Genomic DNA, 26837 nt, shown 5'->3' with positions numbered 1-26837 from the left:
TCCTGAACAAGGATCTGATCGATGTTCAGACATTGGTTTCTATGTTTCTTTATTCTTTTGTAATCTAGAATAGTATCCTAGCCTTTTTTTTCCCCATGACATTAAATTGTTTAAGAGTCCAGGTCAGTTGTCTCTAGGATGGCCTGCATTCTAAGCATTCTTCATAGCTTAGTTTAAATTGTTCCTTTCCTCAGTAAACTGACAGTTAGTCCAGAAACCAGGTTGAACATTTTTGGCGCTGATACCTCATATTGTGTTGTCACTTTTCCACTAGTAGTGATGCCAAGTTTGATCACTTTGTTCAAAGTGTGGACAACAGATTTCTCTATATTAAAAGTACATTTTTCCTTCTCAATTACTGAGAGATCCATGGAATAATATTTTGCATGGTAGTAATATTCTGCTTGAGAATCTGTTAACAATTCCCACCTGAATCAGTTATGATATTGGAGATTTTAAATATTTTTTCTTAATTCTGTCACTTCCTCTACATTTATTAGATGACATTATTTAATAAAGAAACTTTCCCTTTTTTTGCTTTCTCTCCCTTTTCCTTGGGCTGGAAGATCACTAGGAACTCGCTGATTTTTATCTATGAAATCTATTACAATCAATTCTAATCATTCTTTTTGGTGTGCATTTTTCCTAATGTGGACAGCGAAAAACTGCTTAAGCTAGTTCCTGAGTCTTTTTGGTATGACCTCATTAGTTTTGAGTACTTCTTTGGATTGCTAGCAAAATGATATTTTTTTTCTCTGCCCTAGCCCTGGAATCAGCTTCTCTAAAGAGCCCTGGTTCCTTTTAATGAGGAATAGCACATAGAAACTAAGACCTGGGTATTGGGTGTGTTCATTGCTGCTAAAAAGTTAGTTTTTCCTAAATGATGCCTTTATATGTTTTCAAATGAAATTTAGAATTCCTCTGCCTTTGTCCCTTCTCTTTTTTCTTACACTGAAAACTTGAGTTCCTAATACTATTAATATACTTACTTATTTTCTTTTTCTTACAATATACTTTAAATAGTTTCAAAATATAATGCCAATATTACTACTAACAATAAATCCGCTGGATGTTAGGCTTATAATTACTCTGTGATGCTTTTTGTCCTTGGAATATAAACCATAAAGATAAATAATGAAATGGACCCTTCTCAGAGTCAGGGTTGTTACAGAAGAAACATAACCTAATCCAGCTATTGGAGCCAAGAACCAGCATCATGTTATTATGCAAATATTTTCTAATGGAAGAAAAAAAATTTACTATAAGTAGTGAATTTAATCAAAGTCAAGGAGAAAGGATTTTCTAGTTGTATAAGATTGTGATTGGTGATTCAAACTACCAAAATATTATTGACCTTAACTTCGTTAACAGAGAAGGATGGAAGGTGCAAGACAGTAAGAGAGATAAATCAGCATCTTAAATTCTTATTTATGCCACTTGGGTGTGCTTAAATGTAAGAAGAATTATAGTAATGTTAGCACTCAGTATAGCACTCTAGTAGAATTAGTCTTATTTGCCTTTACCATAAAACTCTAAAGGTTTATGCTCTCTATTCTTTCAAGGAAAAAAAGAAGAATGGGAGATTTTAAAATAAAAAAATCTTATAACAATTAGTGTATAAAATGGTTTAGGGATTCATGAGTTTAAGTTACTTACTTAAATTATTACTTTTATGGGAACTACCAAATTTAATCAGAGATATACATTTTCCAAATGGAAGGGAAAAAAAAAACAAAACAAACAAAAGAAAATGATTCTGTCACCACTGTGAAACAGAATAAGCAACACATTTTCCTGCTAAGTGAAAAAATGGTGAGCTTTAAAAACCCAAAAATCTTTTTTCACAAAAAGTAAGAAGCTAGGAATCAATTATAATTCAAATGACTCTTCAATGATTTCCTCCTAATTAATTTTAATGATGTAAAATAAGTAAGTATCTGAGTTAAGAAGAATTTGATATGATACAACCATAGATCGTGTTCATCTTTGTTATCTCTACCTTTTCCCACCACAGAATTGATTTTATGAGACCTCCCTATGCTACCCTACCACCCTCCCCACTCTACCTTGGGTAGGGAGGGGTGATTAGAATATACTTAGAACCTCTGAAATGTATAAGCAAACATGGCAAAATTCCCCCAAATGCCAAAAATATACCAAAATGTAATGGAGATGAAAGAAAAGCATAAAAATCACGAGGCTGTCCTCTCCTGTGGGTATTGTACAGGAAAATGTCTGGTGCATTGATACTGGGAAAGAAGATGTTACATGGAGCTACCAAGAGCTGTCTGTTTACATTCGGTCTCTGCCGCCTGAACCACAGGCTGTCCCCATGCCATGGCGTGACCCACGGATCATACAGAGGGACCACTGACAAAGGCACAGCCTTCACTTCTCTCACTTCTCAGATTACAGTACTGTAATCTACTCAATTCAAACAACCTCTCTGGAGGTATGTTTACATCAGGTACAAAGAGCTGGGAGATTGACTAACAATTACAGCCCATTAGCAATCCTTTTAGCTAGTTCTAGCCTTGAGTGGGTAAGCGTTGATGTATGGAAATGAGGTAATTGAAAAAAACATCCATATATACTGTCTGTAGTCTCTAATACTCTAAAAATTACCTTTAAAAACTCAGCTATCCCAATTCAGTGTTTTTTAAAAATATCTTGCTTGAATTTGAAAGAAAAAGGGGAATCCATTTCAAAAGTAATTTGATTTTTCAAAAATAAGCTAGTATTTCCTGCCACTTCCAAAGGTGGGCGGGGCAGAGGACCTTACTTTTAATAAGACTGTGGACCCTACTGTAAATGACATTGTGAAGTGCAGGGTCTGGAGTTGAGCGATGGTGTCATTTACAGTTTCCCTGATTGCATACTAAGGCTTTAAGACATCACCAGGAATAATTAGAAGTTGAGGGTACATGGGATCTGCAAACTTAATAAAAAATTAATAAAACTCAGTCATTTTTCACAGCATAATGGATATAAAAGAAAGAAATGAATGTAATGATAAAATGTTAGGTGTGTTGAAGAAAAAAATTCCAACACTTGTTAAAATGGTAAAGAAGACTTTATTCAGGACTGTCGCAATGGGGGTATGTAACAGAGGAGAGAGGTGGGCTCAAATACAAGGACAAGTGGGGACTTACAGCCAATGAGCAGTGTGGAGTCAGTGGATGAAAAATGACTAAGAGGAGACCTTACAGGGTAGGAGGATTCTTGCTAAACTGACCTAACAGAATTCTCACTAAAGGCTGGCCAAAGACTTACACATCAAAGGTGGGAGATGAGGAACTTGATCACAGATCAAGTATGGGCTGACTCTTACTCTCAGCAGGATTCTTGCTAAGACTGGGCGAGGCTGGCAGAAGACTGGACAGGGGTCAAAGTCAAGGTCAGAGGAACCTGACTAAAGTCTGATCAGGGAGAGGGTCTTTGTCAGGTGCCATAATTGTAGTTCACCCTAAGAAGCAGCAAAAGGTAACCAGGAAATTGTGCACATTCTTCTTCTCAAAGTATGTGTTTACAGGAGAATGAGAATTAGTTCACTAGAGGCACCGACCCCCCCAGTTCTCGAGGGAAGTCCTTTGTGTCAGCTGGGCCCTCTACCCCTACGGCACTGGAGGGAAAGCTGCAGGCTTCGTTGTCCTGTGCCTCCGTGTGGCAGGCTGGGGATTGGAAGCCAAGAGCAGGACTTGGATATATGCCTGTGCATTTATGCCTTAAGGTGAAAATGGGATTCCGAGAATTTTCATTTTTATTAATTGGCTAAGCTAAAGTTCTTAAATGTTTGACTACTTGTTAATCATTTAAATTGGATTAAATTTTTTTTCTTTTTTTTTTTTTTAAATGAAAGCTTCTTTCTTTCTTTCTTTCTTTATTTTTGGCTGTGTTGGGTCTTTGTTTCTGTGCGAGGGCTTTCTCTAGTTGCGGGGAGCGGGGGCCACTCTTCATCGCGGTGCGCTGGCCTCTCACTGTCGCGGCCTTTCTTGTTGCGGAGCACAGGCTCCAGACGCGCAGGCTCGGTAGTTGTGGCTCACGGGCCTAATTGCTCCGCGGCGTTTGGGATCTTCCCAGACCAGGGCTCGAACCCGTGTCCCCTGCATTGGCAGGCAGATTCTCAACCACTGCGCCACCAGGGAAGTCCTTTTTCGTTTTTTTGACACTGAAAATATATATTATCCCTCGTTTTCTCCCACACTCCCTGGTTATTCCAGAATAGGATACTTGGCTGTCCTGAAAATTGTTGTTACTCTTCTTAACCACATTGAAGAACAGCTTCCATCTGGGTTGTAAACAATCCGGTTTTATTATCCTTAGCTGGAGCCTCCTGTGATACGAGTCATTACAGATGCCAGGTATTGTGCTAGTAAGCCCTTTATGTTAACTCGTTGAATTACCAAAAATGATCTTATAATATACTTGTTATCCTTATTCTACAGATGAGAAAACTCACAGAGGTTGTTATCTGCCCAAGGCCACCCAGACAGAAAGTAGAGAAACTGAGAATCAAGCCCAGACATTCTGAATGCTTGGCCTCCGCTCTTGACCATTGCTAAAATCTGTGTGGTTGGTATCCTTAGGAAAGTCCCACACTTTCATAAGCTTCAGTTTATAAATAAGGAAATCGGCCTAAGTTTCTTTTACTAGAACTTGCGATTTGCCTTGATGATATTGTGATTTACAATAAGAAATAGATCTATAATATTTGGTCTTTGTCCCCAGTTTCTGGCACAGAGCTACCAAAACCCTTGGAATTTCCTAAATGATGAGCGTGAGAAAGGTGTCTTTTGTTATCTTAATAAGGTGACTTTTGGACCCCACCTAAGGGTGGAGGCTGGTTGCCAGGAGAACCAACCCTGTGATTAGAGGATTGGAACTTTCAATCCCACCCCTGACCTCCAGGGAGGGGAGAGGGGCTGGAGATTGACGTCAGTCACCAATGACCTGTGATTTAATCAACCATGCCTATGTACTGAAACCTCCAGAAAAACCCAAAGGGTTGGGGTTCAGAAAGCTTCCCGCTTGGTGAAGGAGTGGAGGTTTAGGGAGAATGGCACCCCCAGAGAGGGAAGGGAAGCTCTCCGTGCCTCCCCCATACCTCGCCCTATGCATCTCTTCCATTGGCTCTTCCTGAGTTATATCCTTCTGCAACACACCGGTGATCTAGTAAGTAAAATGTTTCTTTGAGTTGTGAGCCCCACTCTAGCAAATTAATCAAATGCAAGGAAAGGGTCATGAGGACCTCTGATCTACAGCCAGTAGGTCAGAAGCCCAGGAGGCAAGCTGGACTTGCAGCTGGCATCTGAAGTGTGGTGTGTGTGTGCACGCGCACGTGTGTGTCGAGGGGCAGGGCTGTGTGTGCAGGCATCTAGGACTGAGCCCTTAGCCTGTAGGATCTGACTCTATCTCAAGGGGGGTAGGTGTCAGAAGTGAGTTACAATTGTGGACAGCCAGTCAGTATCTGTGAAGAATTCAGTTAATTATTTAGTGTGTTAAAGGAAAAACACACCAACGGAATTGGTGTCAGAATCAAAGCCTTTGACTCAAATCCAGGACCAGAGAGAACTTAAGCTCTGAAACCAAACTTCTAACTTGCCAGTTCCTGATAGTAAATCCTTGTGATAACTTAGAGACAGCATCTCTTGTTCACCACAGACGATGTAAAATCTGCATTCCGTTACCTAAAGAGGCATCACTGAATATAAATAAAAAAAACTGTTTCCCAAAGTTCTAATTTGGGCATTATTTCTCTGTATATACTTTAAAAAGAGTCTTGCATTCTGTAGCTTCCCTGGGCATCTCTCTGCAGAAGATTGCCTGGTATTGACCTCTTTCCTGATCTCACTTACTGCCCTCCTCCAGGATGTCCTTCTGGTATTTTAAACCTAACAAATGTTGAAAGGATCTAATCATTCCACCTCCACCATTACTCGCCAAATTTACTTCCTTAAACTGGTCCTATTTCCTTGTTTCCATCTTTGCATTAAGAGCACCTTCTCCCAAGCAACCAAGCTCAAGATCTTGATCATCTTTAGTTCCCTTCTTTCCACTGCCCTGCCACCCCAGCCTCCAACTGAATGAAGTCCCATTCTACTCACACAGTGTATCTCACATTCACCCACATTATGCCATCTCCGTACCAGCACCTCTCATGCTCAAGCCATGGCACTGTTAGATTCATCTTCTTCAAACAGTTTCGATCACTCTCTGGCTCAAAAATGTCTTAGAGCTCCCTTACCAAATAAATGTCGAAATCTCTCCTGAAGTATTTAGGACTCTCCACGATACTGGTCCATGACACACATTTTGCCTTGCCTTTGATTACTCGCTAATATACAGACTTCACTGAAGTCAAGCAGAACTATTTACTACTCCTCGTACACACCCCATGCATTTCCTGGTTCTGTGCTTTTTCTCATGCTTTTCCTTTCAGGTGAAATACCTTTTCTCCAATCTATTTTTATTAATATAACTCCCCAGATCAAATGCTGTCTCTTCCATGAAGCATCCTCGGGATCCCCCACCAAACACGACCTCTTTTTTATTTGTGCCACTTCTATGGAAATTTTCAATCTCCCTGATGCTTTTCATGGCCAAAGAACTTAAACTATAAACAAACTTAGAGACCATCTGTACTTGCAACATTGTCATTATGCACTGAGGATAAAGCAAGGACTACAGGAGAGAAGTTATTTGCTAAATGTCATACAGCTTAATAGTGGCAAAGCCAAGACTAGAAAAGTCTGAAAGTGAACCCATCACCATTTCTACTATATCAAGATTTAAATACCTTTTGATCTGACTACCTATGCAGTTTACTAGTAAATCTCTTACAGCTCCATGACTTCATGTTGTTATTTTTGGGGGGTGCTCATCTTGCTTCCTTTACTTCTGTACTTCCAGAACACCAAGCATAATGTACAGAATAGATGCTCATTAAAATATTGCTATAGGATTAGATGAGTGAGTTTTGCTTGGGGATAATCTGAAAATCCTTTAACATGAAGACTATGGCTGTTGAGAGCTCATCTCTCTTTTCTTTACTTAACCAATATTTTTTGAGTGGTTCAAGTTACATATGTATGCTCATAAAATTTGAAAATTTAATTGAATCCCCAAATATGTTTATTGACAAGGAAAAGAAGTCAACATTAATGCATCTATCAACGAGCTGAATAAAACCCCTTTTGACTCTAGATTAACTCAAACTCAGATTATTTAACTGTTATTGAGCCATCGCTCAAACACTCTGTAAAATGAGCTAAGAAATTAAAAATCAGCAATTTTAATTTTTCAGCTTATAACCATAAAATGTATCCAGGTACTTTTCTGCCTCATTTTTGCCCAGGTGTGTGTGTATACACACATACACGTACACTCACGTGACGCAACCCACACATACACACGCACTCCACTTGCACCGCAGTTACCTTTGAAAAATGGATACTGCAGCTCCAGAGGCAAAGTCTCTGACGGTGGTGAAGAATTAAGTCATTCGTTATTACGACAATGATAATTGCTATTAGTATGGTCATTATTACTTAAAGTCCACATTTGGTGCCTGACTTTTTCTGCAGTAGAGTTATAAACAATGAATGCCAATTTTAGAAATATCAAGGAATCAAGGTAGTAGCTACAAATGACACTTAAAGATCCCTCTTTCTAACTCACTCTCAGCGGGAGATAAAAAACTATTGAGAGCACTCTGAGACAAAGTCGTGAGATAACATGTCTCCACTATATTTATTAGTACATGGTCTTATTAGCCATCTGTCACAGAAATGGACTGACTTCAACCAACAGTTTACATCAAACTCATTTTCTAGACAAAGAAACTGAGGCTTGACAGAGAGTGAAGCATCAGCCCAGAGAGGAGATCATGAGCTCCCATAATTCACTTAGTCCCTGGGTTCCTACACCCCTCATCCTTTTCCTCCTCAGTGTTGCAGGGCATTGTTCCTTCACTTTGCACTCAGTTGGTTGAAGGTAGGCACCATAGGTTTGATTGATACATCAATTTGCATCTCAAGGCATCACTTGATAAAGACAGTGCCATGAAAGGCTACTCTCTCACAAGCCAATTTCCCCCTCTGGGCTGACTTTAGAAGCTCATTGATGTCACTTCCTTCCTCAGTCAGCAAGTGAATTTTCTCTAATTCTCAAGACCAGCTGTCCATGCTGTCAACAGAAAGTTATTAAAATTCCTTTAAAGTGAATAAAAATAGCCTAAAAGCAAATGTACTTGGAAACAGGAAAGAATCAGTATGCAAAGTCCACAAACCTCTGAGCAAAATAATGTTGATCCAACCAGAGATTTCAAACATTGTATATTCAAGATGCTAGAAAAAATAATTAAAAGATGCTAAACCACATACTTCTTAATCTTTTATTAGCAATGGCTTATGCAGTTACAATTTATCCCCTAAATTCCATTCCTCTTTCTCAAATATGATTTGAATAAATTGAGGAATGACTTAGGTTTTCCTTAAGTGGGATTCCCTCCTTTTTTCTTGTCTCAGCCAGGGAACATTTACATCTCCACCAGGCTAAGACTATCCGTGAGCAAGAGAAAAAATTATCATTAGCTGCAATCATAACCACTAGAGCCACAAAATAATTATATAATTATATATTTTAATTTATTAGGGTTTTAATAGCTCAAGGGAGGAGATCATTTTTTTCATATTTAAATTGCTGTATCTCACAGAAGTGGTCCATCTGGCTCAAGTTCCCATGATCCTCAACTGACTTTCTGACCTTAGTAACTGGAATCCAGCCCTGTTACCTTCTACATCAGCCCTTGCCTTACCCTTCAGTCCTCAGCATGGCTTCTGCCTTGTTACCTGAGTTGTTCATGAACTGGTCCCTAAGTCCCTTCAAAACATGGATATGTTCCCTGCCACTTACATCACCTAAAATCACCTACCTCCTCCTTATTTGGATAGAAACCACAAATCCTGGACTCACTGTGACCTTTTGCCAGGGAAACTGTATCCGACCTGTCTGTCTTGTCATCCCAAGACACAGCCCAAGTTTGTGTGTTGGGTTCCTACCTGTAACTGGGGCACTCAGGTCAAGTCTACCCCGGTACTGCACCACCCAAGGCCCCTAATTCTGCAAACTCCACAATTCAATTAAACAGAAGCCTGAATCTTCACTGTAACTGTGCTAAGAAACCCTATTTTAGTAAATAGCAGTTTAGTGAAAGAAAACGGTGGAAATTTGGGTAAATTCAAACTAAAAGGACAATTAAAATCTTGTTAACCTTCAGGAAAAGTATACAAATGGTGTTTTGTAAGTTATCTAGAATTAATTCTCAGTCTTTCACTTCAATTTCCACAATTTTGAACACTTACTAGGTTTGTAATACAGAACTAGGCTACTACAGATGTTGTATAAAATAGGAGGGAAAAAGAACATTAGACATAATCACTATTACTAGGATACTTTAAAATCCTTGGAAAATCCATTGGGAACTAATGCAAAAATGGCTGCCATCACAAAACAAAGTATTTGGTATGGGCCAGAATTTATCAGTAGTCAACTCCAGGCCTTCATGTGATCCATCTAGTGAGTTTTAGCCACTGAATCTTTCCTTTCACTAGGGAGCAAGAGCCAGAAGCAGCTGCCCTTAAAATATGGGAACTGGTACAAGCTGCCCCCGACCGAAAATACTGTCAGTCATTCTGTAAATTTGTACTGAACACCTAGAGTGTGCCAGCATTGGGCCCTGGATACAACAATTAAAAAGATGGATCAACTATACTCCAACAAAAATCAATTTAATAGAACTACCATATGACCCAGCAATGCCACTACTGGGCACATACCCTGAGAAAACCATAATTCAAAAAGCATCATGTACCATAGTGTTCATTGCAGCTCTATTTACAATAGCAACCTAAGTGTCCATCATCGGATGAATGGATAAAGAAGATGTGGCACATATATACAATGGAATATTACTCAGCCATAAAAAGAAATGAAACTGAGTTATTGGTAGTGAGGTGGATGGACCTAGAGTTTGTCATACAGAGTGAAGTAAGTCAGAAAGAGAAAAACAAATACCGTATGCTAACACATATATATGGAATCCAAAAAGAAAAAAGAATGGTTCTGAAGACCCTAGGGGCAGGACAGGAATGAAGACACAGACATAAAGAATGGACTTGAGGACACAGGGAGGGGGAAGGGTAAGCTGGGACGAAGTGAGAGAGTAGCATGGACATATGTACACTACCAAATGTAAAATAGATAGCTAGTGGGAAGCAGCTGCATCGCACGGGGAGATCAGCTCCGTGCTTTGTGATCACCTAGAGAGGTGGGATAGGGAGTGTGGGAGGGAGATGCAAGAGGGAGGGGATATGGGGATATACGTATATACGTATAGCTGATTCACTTTGTTATACAGCAGAAACTAACACAACATTGTAAAGCAATTATACTCCAATAAAGATGTTTAAAAAATCAATTAAAAAAAAATAAAACATAGAAGAAGAAAATAGATTTTTAAAAAAGGTACAGATTCCTTTTTTGTGCAGTGTTGAATTTATAGACACTTTATAAAACATCTTTAATAAATAACAAAAGTATAAGCAATTGTCATGATATTTTAATTTTTCTTGATACTTTAAAGGGACCCACATCTTTAAGTGTTAGTAACCACTGCTGTAAGATATAGAAAATTAAACCTTTTCTTTAGTGCTCTTACACTTATAATAAAATCAGCTGCCTCATAAAAATGGTTATTACTTTTTCTTGTTCTATTTTTAAATGTAGTTTCCTCATAAGAGATCTTGTCTTGTTAATAAAATGTTATTGCCAGAATTTTTACTTGAAAACTTTAAGGATTATGTACTGTAGTCTCAAATCAGAAAATAGCAAAATTTTAAAAAGACAAAATTAAAGAAAAACAAAAAACAAAAACAAGATAGGCAGGGTCCCTGACCTCAGGGAGCTCACACTATAGAAGAAGAAACGAGCAAAGAAGCAAGCGAACATACAAATAACAAAACAGTCGCAAGTTGTGGTAAGTGCTGGGAAAGAAATAAATGAAGGGCTGAGATCAAGAACCACAAGAGGAGACCAGAGAAGAGCCCTACGGTCTTAATATTAAACTGAGACCTGAAAATTTGAAAGAGCTAGCCCTGCCAAATTGGAAAGACAGCAGCATGTGCAAAGGACCAGAGGTCAAAAGGACCAGAAATTCACATAAGACCAAAGTGATTGGAGGGTGGAAAGGGAGAGGGAATGGAAAGCAAGGCGAGGTTGGAAAGATGGGCAAGAAGCAGATGGGGCAAGGCAAATAGGACGTAGTAAGGAGTTTAGGGAGAGCAAGTGTGGAAGCAGGGACCCGCAGAAGGCTGATGTCACCATCCAGGGGAGAGCTGTTGATGGGCTGCAACAAGGCAGTGGCTATAAGGAGACGGCATGACTTGTAGATAGATTCTGAAGACACTGAGCCCCTCCTGCCCACGGACTGCTCTGAAACCTCTCCCTTTCCCCTGCTCCCATCTTCGTCTCCCTTGAACTATTCCTGGTCCCTGAGCCTTTGCATAAGCAATGTTTACAGTTCTGTGCTCTTTTGCAAGATAAAGACAGGGCCTTAGTTCACCAAATTGCCAGATCTGCCCTGTTACAGATCATCATATTGGTCCTCTTCCCCAAATTCTCATGTTCCTTCCTAAAATACCCTTTAATGGAGAGGAGGGGGGATGTGATATTCCAGAATCTGGCAGCTGTAGAATATCAAATTACCGTACGTAATACACAGAAATACAATGGGCGTATTTGCACTCCAAGAAAGAGGAAGAGATTCGTAACCTCACCTTCTTTTCCTTGTCTTAAGATTTCACATGTGGTACCTTCAGCTTGAGCATCGCTACAGAATGCCTAAGGCTAAAAGTAGACTATAGTCCAGACGTAGACAATGTCAGAAAAGCAGGAAACCAAGCCAGCAAGCTCTTTGGGAGCAGCCAGGGACCAGGCCTGTGTTGGTCACAGTTGAATCCCCAGAGCTTAGTATCCATATGTGACATATGGTAGCTGATCAGATATTTGTTGATTAAGTGACTAAATAAACCAGATATGACTCTTTCCGATCTTTATTCCCCTTATCCGTTTGTTACCAATTTCTCTCAAACATTTCTTCCATGCGCTCCTTTGATTTTCCTCTCTCTCTCTCTCTCTCTCTCTTCCTTCCCGTTTCGACCTCCCTGGTCTAGGCCCCAATCCATCACCTAGTTTATCCACCCACCAAAGCCCCCTATGTATTCTCCAATTGCTCTCCCTACTCTGTCCAATGTATTCACCAGTTTCATTTTCCTTCATATTCCACCTCTGCTGAAGAAACCATCATTGCCCCCAGATTGTCTACTGTTGCAAACATAAGGCAATTGACTTGTTTCCAGGTCACCCTGGGCAACAGTATTTCTCCCAAAACCCTCTCCTCTAGTCAGAGCTGTCATTCTCATGATGCCTTCCAAATTCCAGCCATTTCTGAAGATCTGATTCAAGTTCCACCTGCTCATTATTCCGATCCCTACATCCCAAGGATAGGTCCTATCTCATCTTTTTTTTTTTTAAGCTCTTGTATTCATCCTCTCTCTAAGAATTTGTTCAAACATGCCTATATCCAGAAGATATTCTTAAACTCCATTAAGTAAAAGGCCAATAAAAAATCAATAAGAAGTGTGGTCCTTGGGACTTCCCTGGTGGTCCAGTGGTTAAGAATCCACCTTCCAATGCAGGGGACGCAGGTTCGATCCCTGGTCGGGGAACTAAGATACCGCATGCTGCAACTACTGAGCCCACGTGCTCTAGAGCCCACACACCACAACTAGAGTGAAACCCGCGTGCTGCAACTAGAGAAGCCCGTGTGCCACAACAAAGAGCCTGCCTGCCACAATGAAAGATCCCACATGCCACAAAGAAGATCCTGCGTGCTGCAACTAAGACCCAAAGCAGCCAAATCAATCAATAAATAAATATTTTTTAAAAAAAGGGTGGTCCTCGGTTGTTCGTGACATATTTCTGCATAAGCCAAAAGGGAGGATAAGAGTGGTTGTTGGCAATATTTCTCCCGGAAACCTATTTGTTCCCCAAGATCAGCCACACTGGTTGCTCTTCATTTGTGTTCTCACACGGTGTCATTCATAAAACTCTATTAAAACACTTAAAATGCAGTGTTGCCACTTATCTCTACTTACCTCTCTCTCCCACTTGACCTTGACCTTGAGGGTGGGTGCCCTGCTGTGTGCGTCTTTGCACACCCAGCATTCAGGAGGTATCTGCCATCTTGAAGGGATCATATTTTTTTAGAGTAAATATATTAGACATTGAACTCATACTTTCAGTTCATTAAGTTAGGGAAATGCCTGAACAGCTGATGAGTCTAGTTGTGAGGGACGAAAAATGGTCCAGAGGAGCTGGAATCTGAGAAATTTTTATTTCATGTGTTGGGGCCTGCTGTTCAAAATAGACTTGAAACTGCAGATTCTTGCAAATCTGTGCATGGCTGCAGAGGTCTCCTAGCCTCCTGCATTGTCCCATTTTGCTGTGTGTTGGCATTTTTCTGAGGAGCAGATTCGTAGCTGCTCTGGGGTCCTCTTCCTCCCCATCAATCCATCCTCCACCCCACCTCTCAAGTCACCTTTCCCAAAGCTGGTGTCTCACCTTCTTCCCACACCCCTTCCTTCCCACCTGCTGTGCTACGTATGCTTATCCTATATAAGCCACTCAGAATGTCTCACAATTTACCCAAACACACCCTCTCCTTGCCTCTGAGACTTTACTCTTCCTGTCCCAACTCCCTGGAATGCCCTTCTCTCACCCTTTGCCTGCAAAATTCATACTTATTTAATCTTCACAAATCTGGAGAGGGGTAAATACTGTTAACTCTTTGTTATAGATGGCCAAACAGGTCCAGAACGTTGAGTAGCTGGCCCTGAATCAAGCATCTAGTAAATGACAGAGCTGTAAATTAGATGCCTGGTTGTCACCTACTCCATTTTCTAGACTCCAGTGGGCTGCTGCGTGATTAGGTTATGATTATTTGATTGTTTGGGCTCTTATTTTTCACTTGAATTCCTTCAGATTTCCCTTGGTTCCTAAGGAAACAGAACTAAGATTTCGTGCTGCTGCTGCCCCTGACGTCACCTCCAGCTTATTCCCCAGGTAGCAACCAGCCCTGAGTGGTCCTCTGAAAATGCACGTCTGACCAAGGCATTCCCGTGCCCCTACTCACGTCCTGGGCTACACCCCCTTAATAACTGACTTCCCTCTACTTTGGGGAAGATCATAAATCTCCCCCAAACGGTCTACATGACCATTTGTATGTTTCTTGCCTCGTTTCACATGCTGTATGTTTCTTGCCTCGTTTCACACCACGCTGGCCTCCCCTTACTTTCCTCCGGCCATGCTGGCTTCCTTTCTGTGCTTTGGACCCACTGGCTCTCTCCTTCCTGAATGTTCTTCCCCCTCTTCTTGGCCATACTGGTGATTTAATTCACAAGGCAAGTTTTTTTCCCACAAACCATTAAACAGTCTTCTTTAAACACTCTGCATATTATCTGACGAGGGAAATCTAAATATTAAAATGTATCAAGAGAGTCCGATTGGGCAGTACCGTTAAAAAAAAATGAAGAAGATTGGTTCTTATTATCTAGAAACTCCAAGATTGGCCCCTGGTATTTCGTGACAGTGACTAGATTTAAGATCCCACTCAACAGAGCCATTCCATTCTCTGGACTCCTTATTCTTCTACTGCATCCCATGTAACACTTAACCTGGTGCTGAACACTTAGTAAAATTTCCAGATATACTTATTATCAGTTGCTCAACTGACTGGTAAATATCACTTATTCATTACAAGTCTTTTTTTGAAAACAGTTTTGACAGTTTCTTAAACAACTAAACACGCAACTACCGTACAACCCAGCAATTGCACTCCTGGGTATTTATCCCAGAGAAATGAAGACTTATGTTCACATAAAAACCTGTACATACATATTGATAACAGCTTTATTCACAATAGCTAGAAACTAGCCAGATGTCCTTCAGCAGGTGAATGACTAAACAAACTTTGGCATATCCTTACCATGGAATACTACTCAGCAATAAAAAGGCAGAAATGCACAGGAATGCACATAGCAACATGGATGACTCTGCAGAGAACTATGGTGAGTGAGAAAATCCTACCCCAAAAGGTTATAAAATGTATGATTCCATTTACACAACATTCTTGAAATGACAAAATGATAGCAATGGAGAACAGATTAGTGGTTGCCAGGAGTTAAGAAGAGGGTGGAGGCGGGAGGACAATGGATGTGACTATAAAAGAGCAACGTGAGGGACCCTTGTGGTGATGGAAATGTTCTGTATCTCAACTATGTTAATGTCAATACCCTGGTTGTGATATTATTGTACTATAGATCTTCCAGATGTTACCGGTGTAAAGGGTACAGGGGATCTGTCTGTATTATTTCTTATAAATGCATGTCACTACACAATCATTTTAATTAAAATTTTAAAAGGACACATTTAATAAAGTGTACATACCACACCAAGATGTTCACAAGCACAAAATAACTGCAGGGCCACGAAGTGTCTTCTTTCCTCTCTTTCCTGATGGTTTGTTGGTTATTGATTATTCCTAAGGATTTTTTTCCTTGTATGTAAGACACATGATATTGAGCACTTTTAGGCTATTTTTGCAATGACTGAGGTTTATTATTTTAGAGTCTTTATTATTTATACCCCTGTGTTGCTTTTCATATGTTATGTTACTCTGATTTGTTTCTGTCCTGACCAAGATACCATTAATAGAACTGTTGGTTTGTACTTTAGTCTCTGCCAGTACCAAAACATAAGAACGTCTTTATCATCTTCATAGGTCAGAGAAAAGTAGCACCTCTACCATCCACCACTTTAAATTTCCTCGCCTGGTCCTCAAGGTTCCTTGAGTTCAGTGTTAATATTATGCTTGAACAGGTTGTCATTGTTTGTAAACCTTTGACTTGACTGGCTGTGGTTCAGATTTTTCTTTGGTCCTTTCATCTCTTTACCATTTCTCTGCCAAAGTTTAATACATTCTCTGGTATCACCCTTCCCGGATTTCCACTCCATTTTCTGTTATCTTTGCCTAATGTGGTTTATTTCGGTTTTGACTTTTTTTCATCCCAATTATTGGAGTGATTATAAATGTCCCTATTGTGATACACATTCTTGCTCGGAGAGTTCTTTTGGAGTTTTGAGTGAGAACAGAGCAAGACCAGTACAGTATTTTATTCCTTTTCATACTTTAATGTTGAATTTCTTTTTTGCTTTCTCTTTCAGAGACCAGAGAAAAAATCCAGGACCATATCACCAACCAGGTATTTCCTCACTTCTCATAAACTGTAATGTAGAATTTTGCTTTAAATATTAATAATTATTTGTAAATATTTAGAAGGGGGGGCATTGCTAGTTCTTGGGTATGAGCAATACACGTGTTATTGGTTCTGAGAACAAATGAATTGATCCTATGTAAACGATCATACACTTTCCTTGCCTCCCTCACCTCATTCCTTCCCTCCTCACCATCCTCCCCAAGGGTGGGAAACAGTGAGAAGTGGGCTCTGCCAGTTCTGACATAAGCATCCCTCAGAGCGTATCATGATCTCTCTTTGATTCTATCATGGCTGCAAATAGATACTTTTATCTGCTTCTCCCTTAACTAAGGTGACTCTCCTCTGTGATTTTCCCAAGTTCTAATTCGCCCAGTCTCTCCCTCCCAGACAGTTAAGATCTAAACCCTTAGCCGTGGAAACGTACAAGTTGATTTTCCATTCTGGTCTCTGATGTCTACCCACATTTAGCCAGTGTCTTCCTGCCTGCCTCACTATTTCTTATCCATTCTTTTTTGATTAATTTTTTATATTTACCAGTAGATGGAGTCTTTCTGTACAACGGTTTAAGGGGTTTGAGACATGTAGCCACATATCCAAACCAAGTTCGGCCTGTCTTGCACCATCCCACCCTCTTCCCATGGGCCAGCTGAACTGCAGTTTCTCCCAGTGCTGCCTGTGTCACTAGACCCAGGGAATGCAGACACTGGCCTATGGCAAAATATGCACCGCTTTCATTCATAGACCAGAATCTCCAAGTCTTTTGTTGTTGTTGTTCTCCTCTGGCATAAATTATAACTCACCCTTGCCAAAGGGAAGAATGGTGCGTCTACATGTATACCAGTCAAGGGTACATTTTTCAACATCTTCTAATGGGCTTCAAAATAAATTCCAATTCTGGTCCTCATTGTCATTCCAACCGAAGTAAGTTCTAGCTCTACCTAATCTGTGCCAGATGCCCTGTAATTCATCGAGCTTAAAAAACGGTTCATTCATTTGGCTAATATACTATATTGCAAATTCAGTAGGCAAAATTTAAGGCTTATTGGGTACCATTTTTCTTTTGAATAGAATTGTAAATACTGTATTGACTCTTTGTAGCAGCCATCTTAATACTTGAAAATGCCACCCCCGTGCAATGTTGAAGTCAATTAGTCGTTTCAAATAGTTTATTTGCCTTTTGAACTTAGTCTCTTTAACATTGTACTTCAACTATTTGTATATACTCAAGTAGCTTGGAAAGGCTGAGCAACAGTTAACCAGTAATGTTTATTGTTACAATTTTTATTTATTTAAGTCACAGAGGGAATACTTTTCCTTATAAAGAGAACTGTTTCCTTTATTAACTTAACAAGGTAAAGCAGTTGGTCAAGAAATAAAGACCACTTCTCGGGGGCAGATTTTCATTTCCTGTATTTTCCTTCTTTTTACCATTGGCTAAACTAATAGGGTAGGTAGACACCAAAACAGAACACCAAATAATTACTTATAATCTTAAACATTGATTTGGTGCCAGATAAAATCATAATGGTTTCCAGTCCCAGTAAGACAGTGAAATTCTTTGGACTTTAGCTTAAGAGGTAAGGGTCTTAAGTATATTAGTTATACAGTCATTCTCAGAACAGATAGTTGTATTGTTCAATCAGTGTCTGCCAGCTGTATTTCTAATTCTACAATGGAATTTCTATCTTTTCTTCTTCCATGTAGGGAGGTGCTCCCCACTCTCAAAAATGTGCCGGGAATACAATTCTACGAGGCATCTTACGCTTCTGATTTATCTAAAGTCAGGCAAAGAGCCACAAAATGAAGTCCCTTCCTTTTTAATTTTTTTTTAAATTGAGGTACAGTTGACATATAACATTATCTTAGAATCAACATAATGATTCCATATTTGTGTACACTGTGAAATGATCTCCATAGTAAGTCTAGTTACCGTCTGTCACCATCCAAAGTTACAAAACATTTGTTTTCCTCGTGATGAGGACCTTTAAGATTTACTCTCTTAGTAACTTTCAAATATGCAATATGCTAAGATTGACTATAGTCACCATGCTGGCCATTACAGCCCCAGGACTTACTTGCTTCATCACTGGAAGTTTGTACCTCTTGATCCGCACTCCCCTTCTGCCACCCAAAGAATCTGGCTCTTGAAAAACATTTCTGTATACTCACTTTGGATAATCAGTAGTGTTCTTTATCAGAAAGGCATGTATAATAGAGCACTGGTGAGCGTTAATCTTGACCCGAAATCCTTCCCACTAGGCACTGTAGATTGTGTAATTAAATTGAAATTGAAAATCAAGTCCTTTTTTTTTTTTTTTTTCCATTGAGCAAGCTACGAGTTGCACACTAATGTGAGAAATCAGAGCTGGAGCGGAGGGAGGGTTCTAGCCTACTGGCCAATATCCAGCGTGCATTTTTAGCCCACAGCTATTTTACCACACCTGAGCTCTGAGAACAAACAACTATTTGAGTTCTCTGGAGGGAACGCCGAATTCTTTCCTGTGTAATTCACTGGGGAGATTAGTATGCTTTTTTAAGTAACCTGTGAACGCAGTTTGTTTACGGGAAGAGGACAAAAATGAGTAGTGAACCGCTAGGCAGCCCATGTCCCAGAATAAGATGAATGCATGACCCATTTTTTTCAGCTGTCCCTTTGGCAGTTCATTGCTGCAACGATTTCCTCTCCGAAAAATGCCTTGTCAGGATGAAGTCTCCTGTAGGTTTTTCTGAATAATTTTGACTACGATAGATTAAAGATAATACCTTAAAATACTACCAAAAATACCTTCAAAATCAAATTAGCATATGGTCAGTACGAGAATGGGAATACTGAATATAAAAACTTTTGACTTCAGTTTTGGAAACTGCCTTCTTACATAGGCAATTGAAACCTGTAGTAAATGAATACCTTCTGTTTATGCCTTTTGGGATAGTAGATCACTGGAACCCATAGTGAATTAACAGTTTGTTTTTAAACAGCTAGTTGATGAAGAGGGATACCGAACATGGGGCTCGGTTTCTCGTGGGCAGGATGTGCATGTTGCGGGGGGACGTTCCCAGTTCTGGCGCTGGTGATGAGAAGGGCTCGCCTTCGCTGATTGGCTGGTTCAGAGAGAGCCAACGCCATTGGCGGCTGTTACCGCTTATGGCTGTGTTTCCTGAGACTGCTGCAACAACCTCTCACCAACTGGATGCTCTCTAACACACTAATGTATTGTGTCTTGGTTCCGGAGGCTGGAAGTTCAAAACCAAGGTGTCGACAGGGCCAAGCTCTCCCTGAAACCTGTGGAGGAGGATCCTTCCTTGCCTCTTTGCTGGCTTCTGGTGGCGCCGGCAATCCTTGGGGTCCCTTGGCTTGTAGCTGCGGCTCTTCAGTCTCTGCCTCTGTCGTCGCGTGGCTGTCCTCGCTGTGCGCCTCTTCTCTTCTAATAAGGACACCAGCCATATTGGCTTAGGGCCCACCCCCATGACCTCGTCTTGATTACATCTGCAAAGACCCTGTTTCCAGACAAGGTCACACTCACAGGTACCAGGAATGAGGACTTCAACGTATCTGTTTGGGGGACACAATTCACCTCATACCAGGCTGGAAACTTTAGAGTCCTCCACCACTCCACGTGTCCCTCTGACCAGCCAGCACTTGATGTGCTCTCCCAGAGCCCTGTCCAATCCAGCTCCTCCGCCACCACCCAGCCCTTGGCCTCTGCTCCCCCCAGGCCCTCATCTCGTTTGCTCTATATGGTGGCTCCATATGGCTCTCCCACTGCTTCACCGCCATCCCATTCGTCTTCCATTCTGTTCCGCTTTACTTTCTGAAATACCAATCACCTGGCATCTCTCCTCTGCTGAAAAACAATAACTAAACAGAAATGCCTCCCCCATTTTTAGCAGTGATTATTAATGCTGCATGTGCATTATAATCACCCTGGAGCTTTGTTAGCACAGATCCTGAGACACGTCCCCCCCCTCAACGTCACATGCACCCCCAAGAAATTCTGGGCCAGGGGTTGGGTTCAGACGGGGCCTCACTATTAGACCAGGCCAAGAGGGCTCGTGTGCTTTCGGAGGCCTCGAACATCACAGGCACAGAGAGACAAACACTTCAAAAAAATTTTTATTTATTTATTTATTCATTCATTCATTCATTCATTTATTTTTGACTGTGTTTGGTCTTCGTTTCTGTGCGAGGGCTTTCTCTAGTTGTGGCGAGCGGGGGCCACTCTTCATCGCGGTGCGCGGGCCTCTCATTATCGCGGCCTCTCTTGTTGCGGAGCACAAGCTCCAGACGCGCAGGCTCAGCAGTTGTGGCTCATGGGCCTAGTTGCTCCGCGGCATGTGGGATCTTCCCAGACCAGGGCTCGAACCCGTGTCCCCTGCATTGGCAGGCAGATTCTCAACCACTGAGCCACCAGGGAAGCCCGACAAACACTTTTTTTTTCTTTCCAGCCTCATGTTTTAAAGTTTGATGACCAATTGAGCACACACAAAATGTTGGAGAGGGATAGAGCAGCTGAATTGGACACTCTGGTCCTTTGGGGTGAGGTTGGGCTGGGGGATAAAAGACCAGCCTGTGCCCTTTGAAACCAGAGAAAGAAAAGCTTTAGTTTCAACATAGCCACGCCCCATCCCCCGAAGCTGGAGGCTGTGTAGGCAGACGGCGTTCCTCAGCAACAGTACTTCCACCCTCCCCTCTGCTTGGGAGATGGGTGCAGTGGGCAGGTGTAATTCTGGGCAGTACTTAGAGCTGCCTGGCAATCCCAGGTCAGAAAAGTGAGGCATGAGGTGAGGGAACCTGCCCTTCCCAGGAATCCTGTGAGCTTTACTTAATCATCCCATCCTTGACGGGGGCACGTCCAGCCACTGCCCAGGAGTCCACAGCTGTGTCTGGTTTCTGGCCTGCCCTCCTCCTGAAGGTCCATTGGGCCACTCAGGCCTCTGTGGCAGGGTGGCCCTCGGGAGACAGGGCTTCTTTAGCTTCTAGGCCCAGAGCAGTCCTTTGGGACAGGCTGCAGACCACCGGTGGAAACAAGGACTGGGTCTTGTGTATCGCTTACTTTAAAACTTTTGAATATTTAGACATACAGTGTGTGGGCTTCCATTCCTCCTCCTGCTCTAGGCCCTGTAAATGTTGAGGATGATCTTGGTCAGACATCTACAACTTAAAAACTCAACATGTGATTCCAATAAGAAGCCAAGATGGAACCCACTCACCTCTTGTCTATAGGACAAAATTCGAACCTGTGAGTACAAAATCCAAAGCCCTATGATCTCCTTTGGAGAGCATGCACCCCGCCTCCCTAGACTTATTTCCCATTCTGCTCCTTTGTGTAAAACTACTGTGTCCTATTTAAAACTGTTCTACCAACATACTCACCCCTTCCTCTGCAGTTACAAAATTTACTCATATTCCAAGACCTCACTCCAATATCACCTCTTCCATGAAGCTTTCCTCATAACAGAGCTAAGAGTAATCTCTCCTTCTTCTGTGCACCTATATTATTTTTTCTGCCCCTTTGCTATAGACCCTTGCATTTTCTACTGTATATTCTAATTATTGATATTCTTATGTGATTTTGTAACTAGATAGTATTGTCCCAAAGGGAAGATATCACGTTTGGCTCATTTCTGTGTTCACTGTTAGACCTTGCACATCATAGGCCTCCAACCAATTCCTGGTCCACTGTAAATTCTTCCACTCACTAAATTATTATCCTAGAAACCAGAGGAACTGCTGGATGCGGGCAGGCTGCTCCCTGTACCCTGGACCGCTCACACCTAGTGTGCCGTTGACTCTTATAAGGCAGGAACTAGGTGTTGTCCTTTGCCCTCCCAAGTGAGGAATCTAAACCAAAAACAGAAGACACAGCTAAGGCTGCACGTGGTCTCTACGAATAATGGTCACACAGCTGGGGAATGAAAGAATCAAAGGGCAGGGGGACCCACACCTTTATTTCACCTTTATGTCCACATACCATAACTGCCTGTAGAACGCTGAACCATTTGCTTGGGTCAAGACTTGGCACCTGATGTTTTTTTCTCGAATGTAAACATGGAAATGTCATTCACTGTTGCCTTTTCAGTGTAGCGTGAACTTTACAACTTCTAAATTTAAAGTGGGATTGCATTACCTTGCACTATTCTTATCAAAATGACCATGCACTCAAGGAGACAACTTTGACCTAAAGAGAATTTCTCTTGTCAGGTTCAGCATGAATAGAGCTAGTAAAGATCCCATCCCCCTCATTCTCTTTTAAGAATACCTTCTAGAATAGGGAGTTGTGCTTTTTAAAAGCTACCCAATTTATGAGTCTTTTTAAAATGCTTGAAAGCAAGACTGAAATGATCCAGAAGTGGTGGCACTAATGGTGGTTAACAAAGAAGGATTTGTAAAAGATGGGCTTTATTAAAGGTCAGAAGGCTTCATAACTAGAAGATACTCAGGTCTAAGTGTCAAAGGGCTGGCACTCGCCTCTTTATTCGGAAGCCAAGAAAGTTAAAACGTTGTGTAAGGATGTCTATGGAAAAAGACAATAGACAGTAGTCTCTGGAAATATATTGTCATGACAAAGGGAGGGAGGCGAAGACAGCCCTCAGGTGTTTTGAAAGCATGGACACCAAGAGGAAAATAATGGTTTATTAACCTCACTGCGAGAGCTGTTAGCAATCAAATATGCAGATAATTCTCACTTAAGCATTCCCACTCAAGATCATTCCCACTCAGAATGCTTCTGAATAATTGTGACCAAGAGTTTTGCTAGTCATGCAATGCGCCATCTCATTTATTTGTCAGAGCAACCCCAAGAGGATGCATATTTTAATCTCTTTTTTATACAGGTGGAAACTCAAGCTTGAAAGATTTAGTAATTTTTCAGGTCCTGCCATGCTTAGCACTAAATTAATAATAATAATGGTTAGCATTATTATTGTTTAATAAACTTTCTGTGTGTAGGCATTATTATAAGTTTCACATAAAATTATCTCATTTAAACCTCACAGCAGTAAGCTTGGGAGGCAGGTACAAATCAAGGGAGTCAACGTTAGTGAGGTTAAATGCCTTGCCCCAGATCACACACCAGGATGGAAGCAGGAAATCCAACCCTACCGTGTAAGCACCAGCCACTGTTCCCTGCTGCTTTAAATATCCTTATTTAAAGGTACACAGATGATGAGTGGCAGAGCTGGAATCTGAATCTAGGTGGATGGATCTCATTCTGAAATCCTTTCTCTTCGCTATTGTGCTGTCCTACTACTTGTTCTGGAAGTTCTTCTATTAATTAAATGATCCCACTTATGACCACCCTAACCAGTTCTCCAATCTTAACACCAGCACTGAAGCAATTGGTTGTGAGAGTCTAGAATACAGATATTTATGATGTGTTAGGTCTTTTTTTAAAAACGTTTTAACTAAAAAGATACCATGTACTTACTCTGGGGTTCCTGATGAGCATTAAATTACTTTTTTAATTAAGTGAAAAATCACATGAATCTGGTCTAAGAGAAAAACTATTTGTCACCTGAAAAGAGATTAAAAACTAAAAAAAAAAGTATACATTAGGATAATCTTTTGCCCACTGGCAAGTTACTTCAGCAGAGCCCAGACCAAATTATTATGGACATAAAACAAGAATTGAGGTAGAAACCTTTATTCTCACCAACTATAAAACCTTCTCTTGTTCTTCTGTTTTCCAGAAAAGCACCTTACTTCTAAAAACTCTTTCATAAGTTCTTCACTATTAGTAATAAGGTGTCACTGTATATGTACTCATGTGAGAAAATATAGGATTCTAAAACGGTTGAAACTGTAGCATCTATTAGAAAGAATGAAAATAGAGAATTTACCATCTAATGTAAATGAATCGCACCACCTAAGATGTTGTCACCAACAGGCCAGGGAAATCTATTCCACAGATGCTTTCTAGTCAATCTGTTTCTCTTCTTTTTCCTCCTCTCTTTTGAGATTTCTAATCACACCCCTTCCTACTTGCTAACATCTGTACCTGAAGATGGGTATAACTGCGTAACTGCAGTTTTTCAGCTCAGCAGATGTTATGAGCAAAATGGTCAGCACCATCATTTGGGATTTTTCCTCAACACGTAGCAACTCAGTATCCACCTTCTACAAGCCAGGAACCCAGTGAGTAGAGACCTGTCAACATTCGGTAACTCCAACACCTCCTACCTATAGAAAACCTTTCTTTCACTTCTTGGGTTAAAGCTATGATCAAACTGGTGCAAAGAGCCCATTTGTCATCACGATTGAATATACATTCTAAAATACAGTATTTTTTAAAATCTACCTTTCAACTATTTTACCCATGTTATTTTTTCTTCTCATGATAAAGAACTGCATGAAGGACTCAAGTGAAAACTTGGTCTCTTCTGGAATTGTGTGAACGAGGCACCAGCGTAGTCATCATTTTGAATAAAAGTTGTTTGTGGACATAAAAAAATGTGTTTTGAGAAGTAGTGATCAAGCAAAATGGAACATACTACATGGTTTTGTTTATATAAAATTCCAAAACATGTAAACAACCTATAGTGACAAAAAACATAAGTGGTTGCCTTATCTGGCTGGGGGCAAAAGAAAGGATGGATTGCAAAGGTCCACAAGGAAAATGTTCGTTGTGATGGAAATTTTATGTATCTTTATTTTGACAGTAGTTTCACAGGTGTGCACATTTGTCATAATTCATCAAAATGTATACTTTAAACTCAATTTATTGTATATAAATTATACCTTAATAAAGTTGATTTTAAAAAGAAATAAAAGAAGTAGTAATCAAGGGATCAGAAATATTTTTATAGCGTATATAGATCATTGCTTAAGTTGAACTCTATTCCCTATAATGATGCTAAAATGGCTATTTCCTTTGTATTTATAAATTGTAATCCTTTTCTATTTTCATCAGTTTGAATTTCACTATTTCCAACATTTGGCCACAATAAATATTTCTAAAAGCCCAAAAAGAAAAAAAATACAAGTAGTGGTCATTAATACAAAGACAATTCTGTAGAATCCATGCTATATAAATGGTTTTGGCCCCTCAGGGCAGATCCCATGGGAATCCCTGATATTGTGTGTAGACTTTCGTGTGTATCTGAATTTGGCTGAGGAAACAGTCCTCATCAGAATTTCAAGAGTGAAAGAAAGTGTCCTGGAGAGTTTTTCCACCTCTCACTAGAGAGAGAAAGTGATCCAACCTATCTCTTTGATTATGCATAAATTAAAACCAATTTTATTGAAACTTTCTTTTGTAAAGTTTTTTAGCACTTATCAGAGAACAAATTTCTGGGAAGGAAAAGATGCACAGACAAGTAGTGAAAATTCAGAGTACCAGTAAGGATCCCACTGAAAGCTACCTTGCTTTATTTTCCTTAATGTGGAAAAAGTTATTATCCATAGAAGTCTTATGTTATATTCTATGGTCGATCATCAAACAAGGCTGGAATAAACAAGATTCTTCACTGTTTCATCACTGGTGTGTGCCTTGCTCAAAATGTATTAAAAGGAAATATTTCCGTCATACTATTACTGGATAATTCAATTAGGCCAATGTTCTGTGGATGTGGAATAATGTCATTTACTATGTTGACTAATTAGCCAATCAGATTTCTCTCATTTTCTAAGGCAATGGATTGACTAAAATGTGACCATAAACAAAATAGATTTTATTAGGCATAATCTGCTTTGTAAACAAATGAAATTAATTCTTTCCCTGACCTAAAGCTTTGAAAATGAAAGACCAAAATTGAACACATGCTTCCAATTTTGGTTCTGTTACCAAGATGACACGGAATATAAAAGTTACAATTTAACTTCCCCTCAAGTATTTCATACTTGAGACTAAATGACTCTTAGAAATATGTTCATCAACAGATGGGAGCCACTTATGGCCTCATAAACTCCAAAGCAAGTGAAATTATCTCAGCAAAATAGAAAGATTACAAGAAAGCCTCATCTGCTTATCTCGGAGATGATTCATGCATTGCATATTGGCTCAATGGTGCAATGAATGTTGACAGATAATCACCCTTCTTCATACTAGAGAAATCCTGAACAAACGAATGCTCGGGATGCATGTTTGTCATCAATCAGTAAGCAATTTCCACACATACCCTGTGTTTTTCCTTTCTACTGCTTCTCCACTGATACCAGCCACCAGTCTCTCTGCAGGCTACTCTGTTTCCGCTCTTAACAGCCCCCAGTCCATTCTCCACTTGACCAGCAGAGTGAGCTTTATAAAATGTGCTTCACACCATGTTATCCCCTGTATAAAACTTCCAGTGGCTCATATTACACCTCTGATAAAAACCTACATCTTTCCCATGACCTAAATCCTAAATCTTAAATTCTCCATGACCTGGTTTTCCTACAGCATGTGGTCCTGCCCTCCTCTTTGATTTTATCTTGAGTCCCCAGGCCCTTTGCACTTACACGACAAC

General features: G+C 40.4%; 1 protein-coding gene across 1 annotated transcript in view; it reads left to right on the top strand.

Annotated features, from left to right (window-relative positions):
• The window catches only part of CHST9 (carbohydrate sulfotransferase 9), a 201359-nt gene that overhangs the window by 162224 nt on the left and 12298 nt on the right, over positions 1 to 26837 (top strand). Inside the window, exon 5 of the mRNA XM_068563451.1 lies at positions 16349 to 16379. Within this exon, the coding sequence (XP_068419552.1) occupies positions 16349 to 16379 (31 nt within the window). The remainder of the gene's footprint in view (positions 1 to 16348; positions 16380 to 26837) is intronic.

Source organism: Eschrichtius robustus, chromosome 14 (assembly GCF_028021215.1).
Source record: "Eschrichtius robustus isolate mEscRob2 chromosome 14, mEscRob2.pri, whole genome shotgun sequence".
Classification (NCBI taxonomy): Eukaryota; Metazoa; Chordata; class Mammalia; order Artiodactyla; family Eschrichtiidae; genus Eschrichtius; species Eschrichtius robustus.
This window is presented reverse-complemented; position numbering and strand designations above follow the sequence as displayed.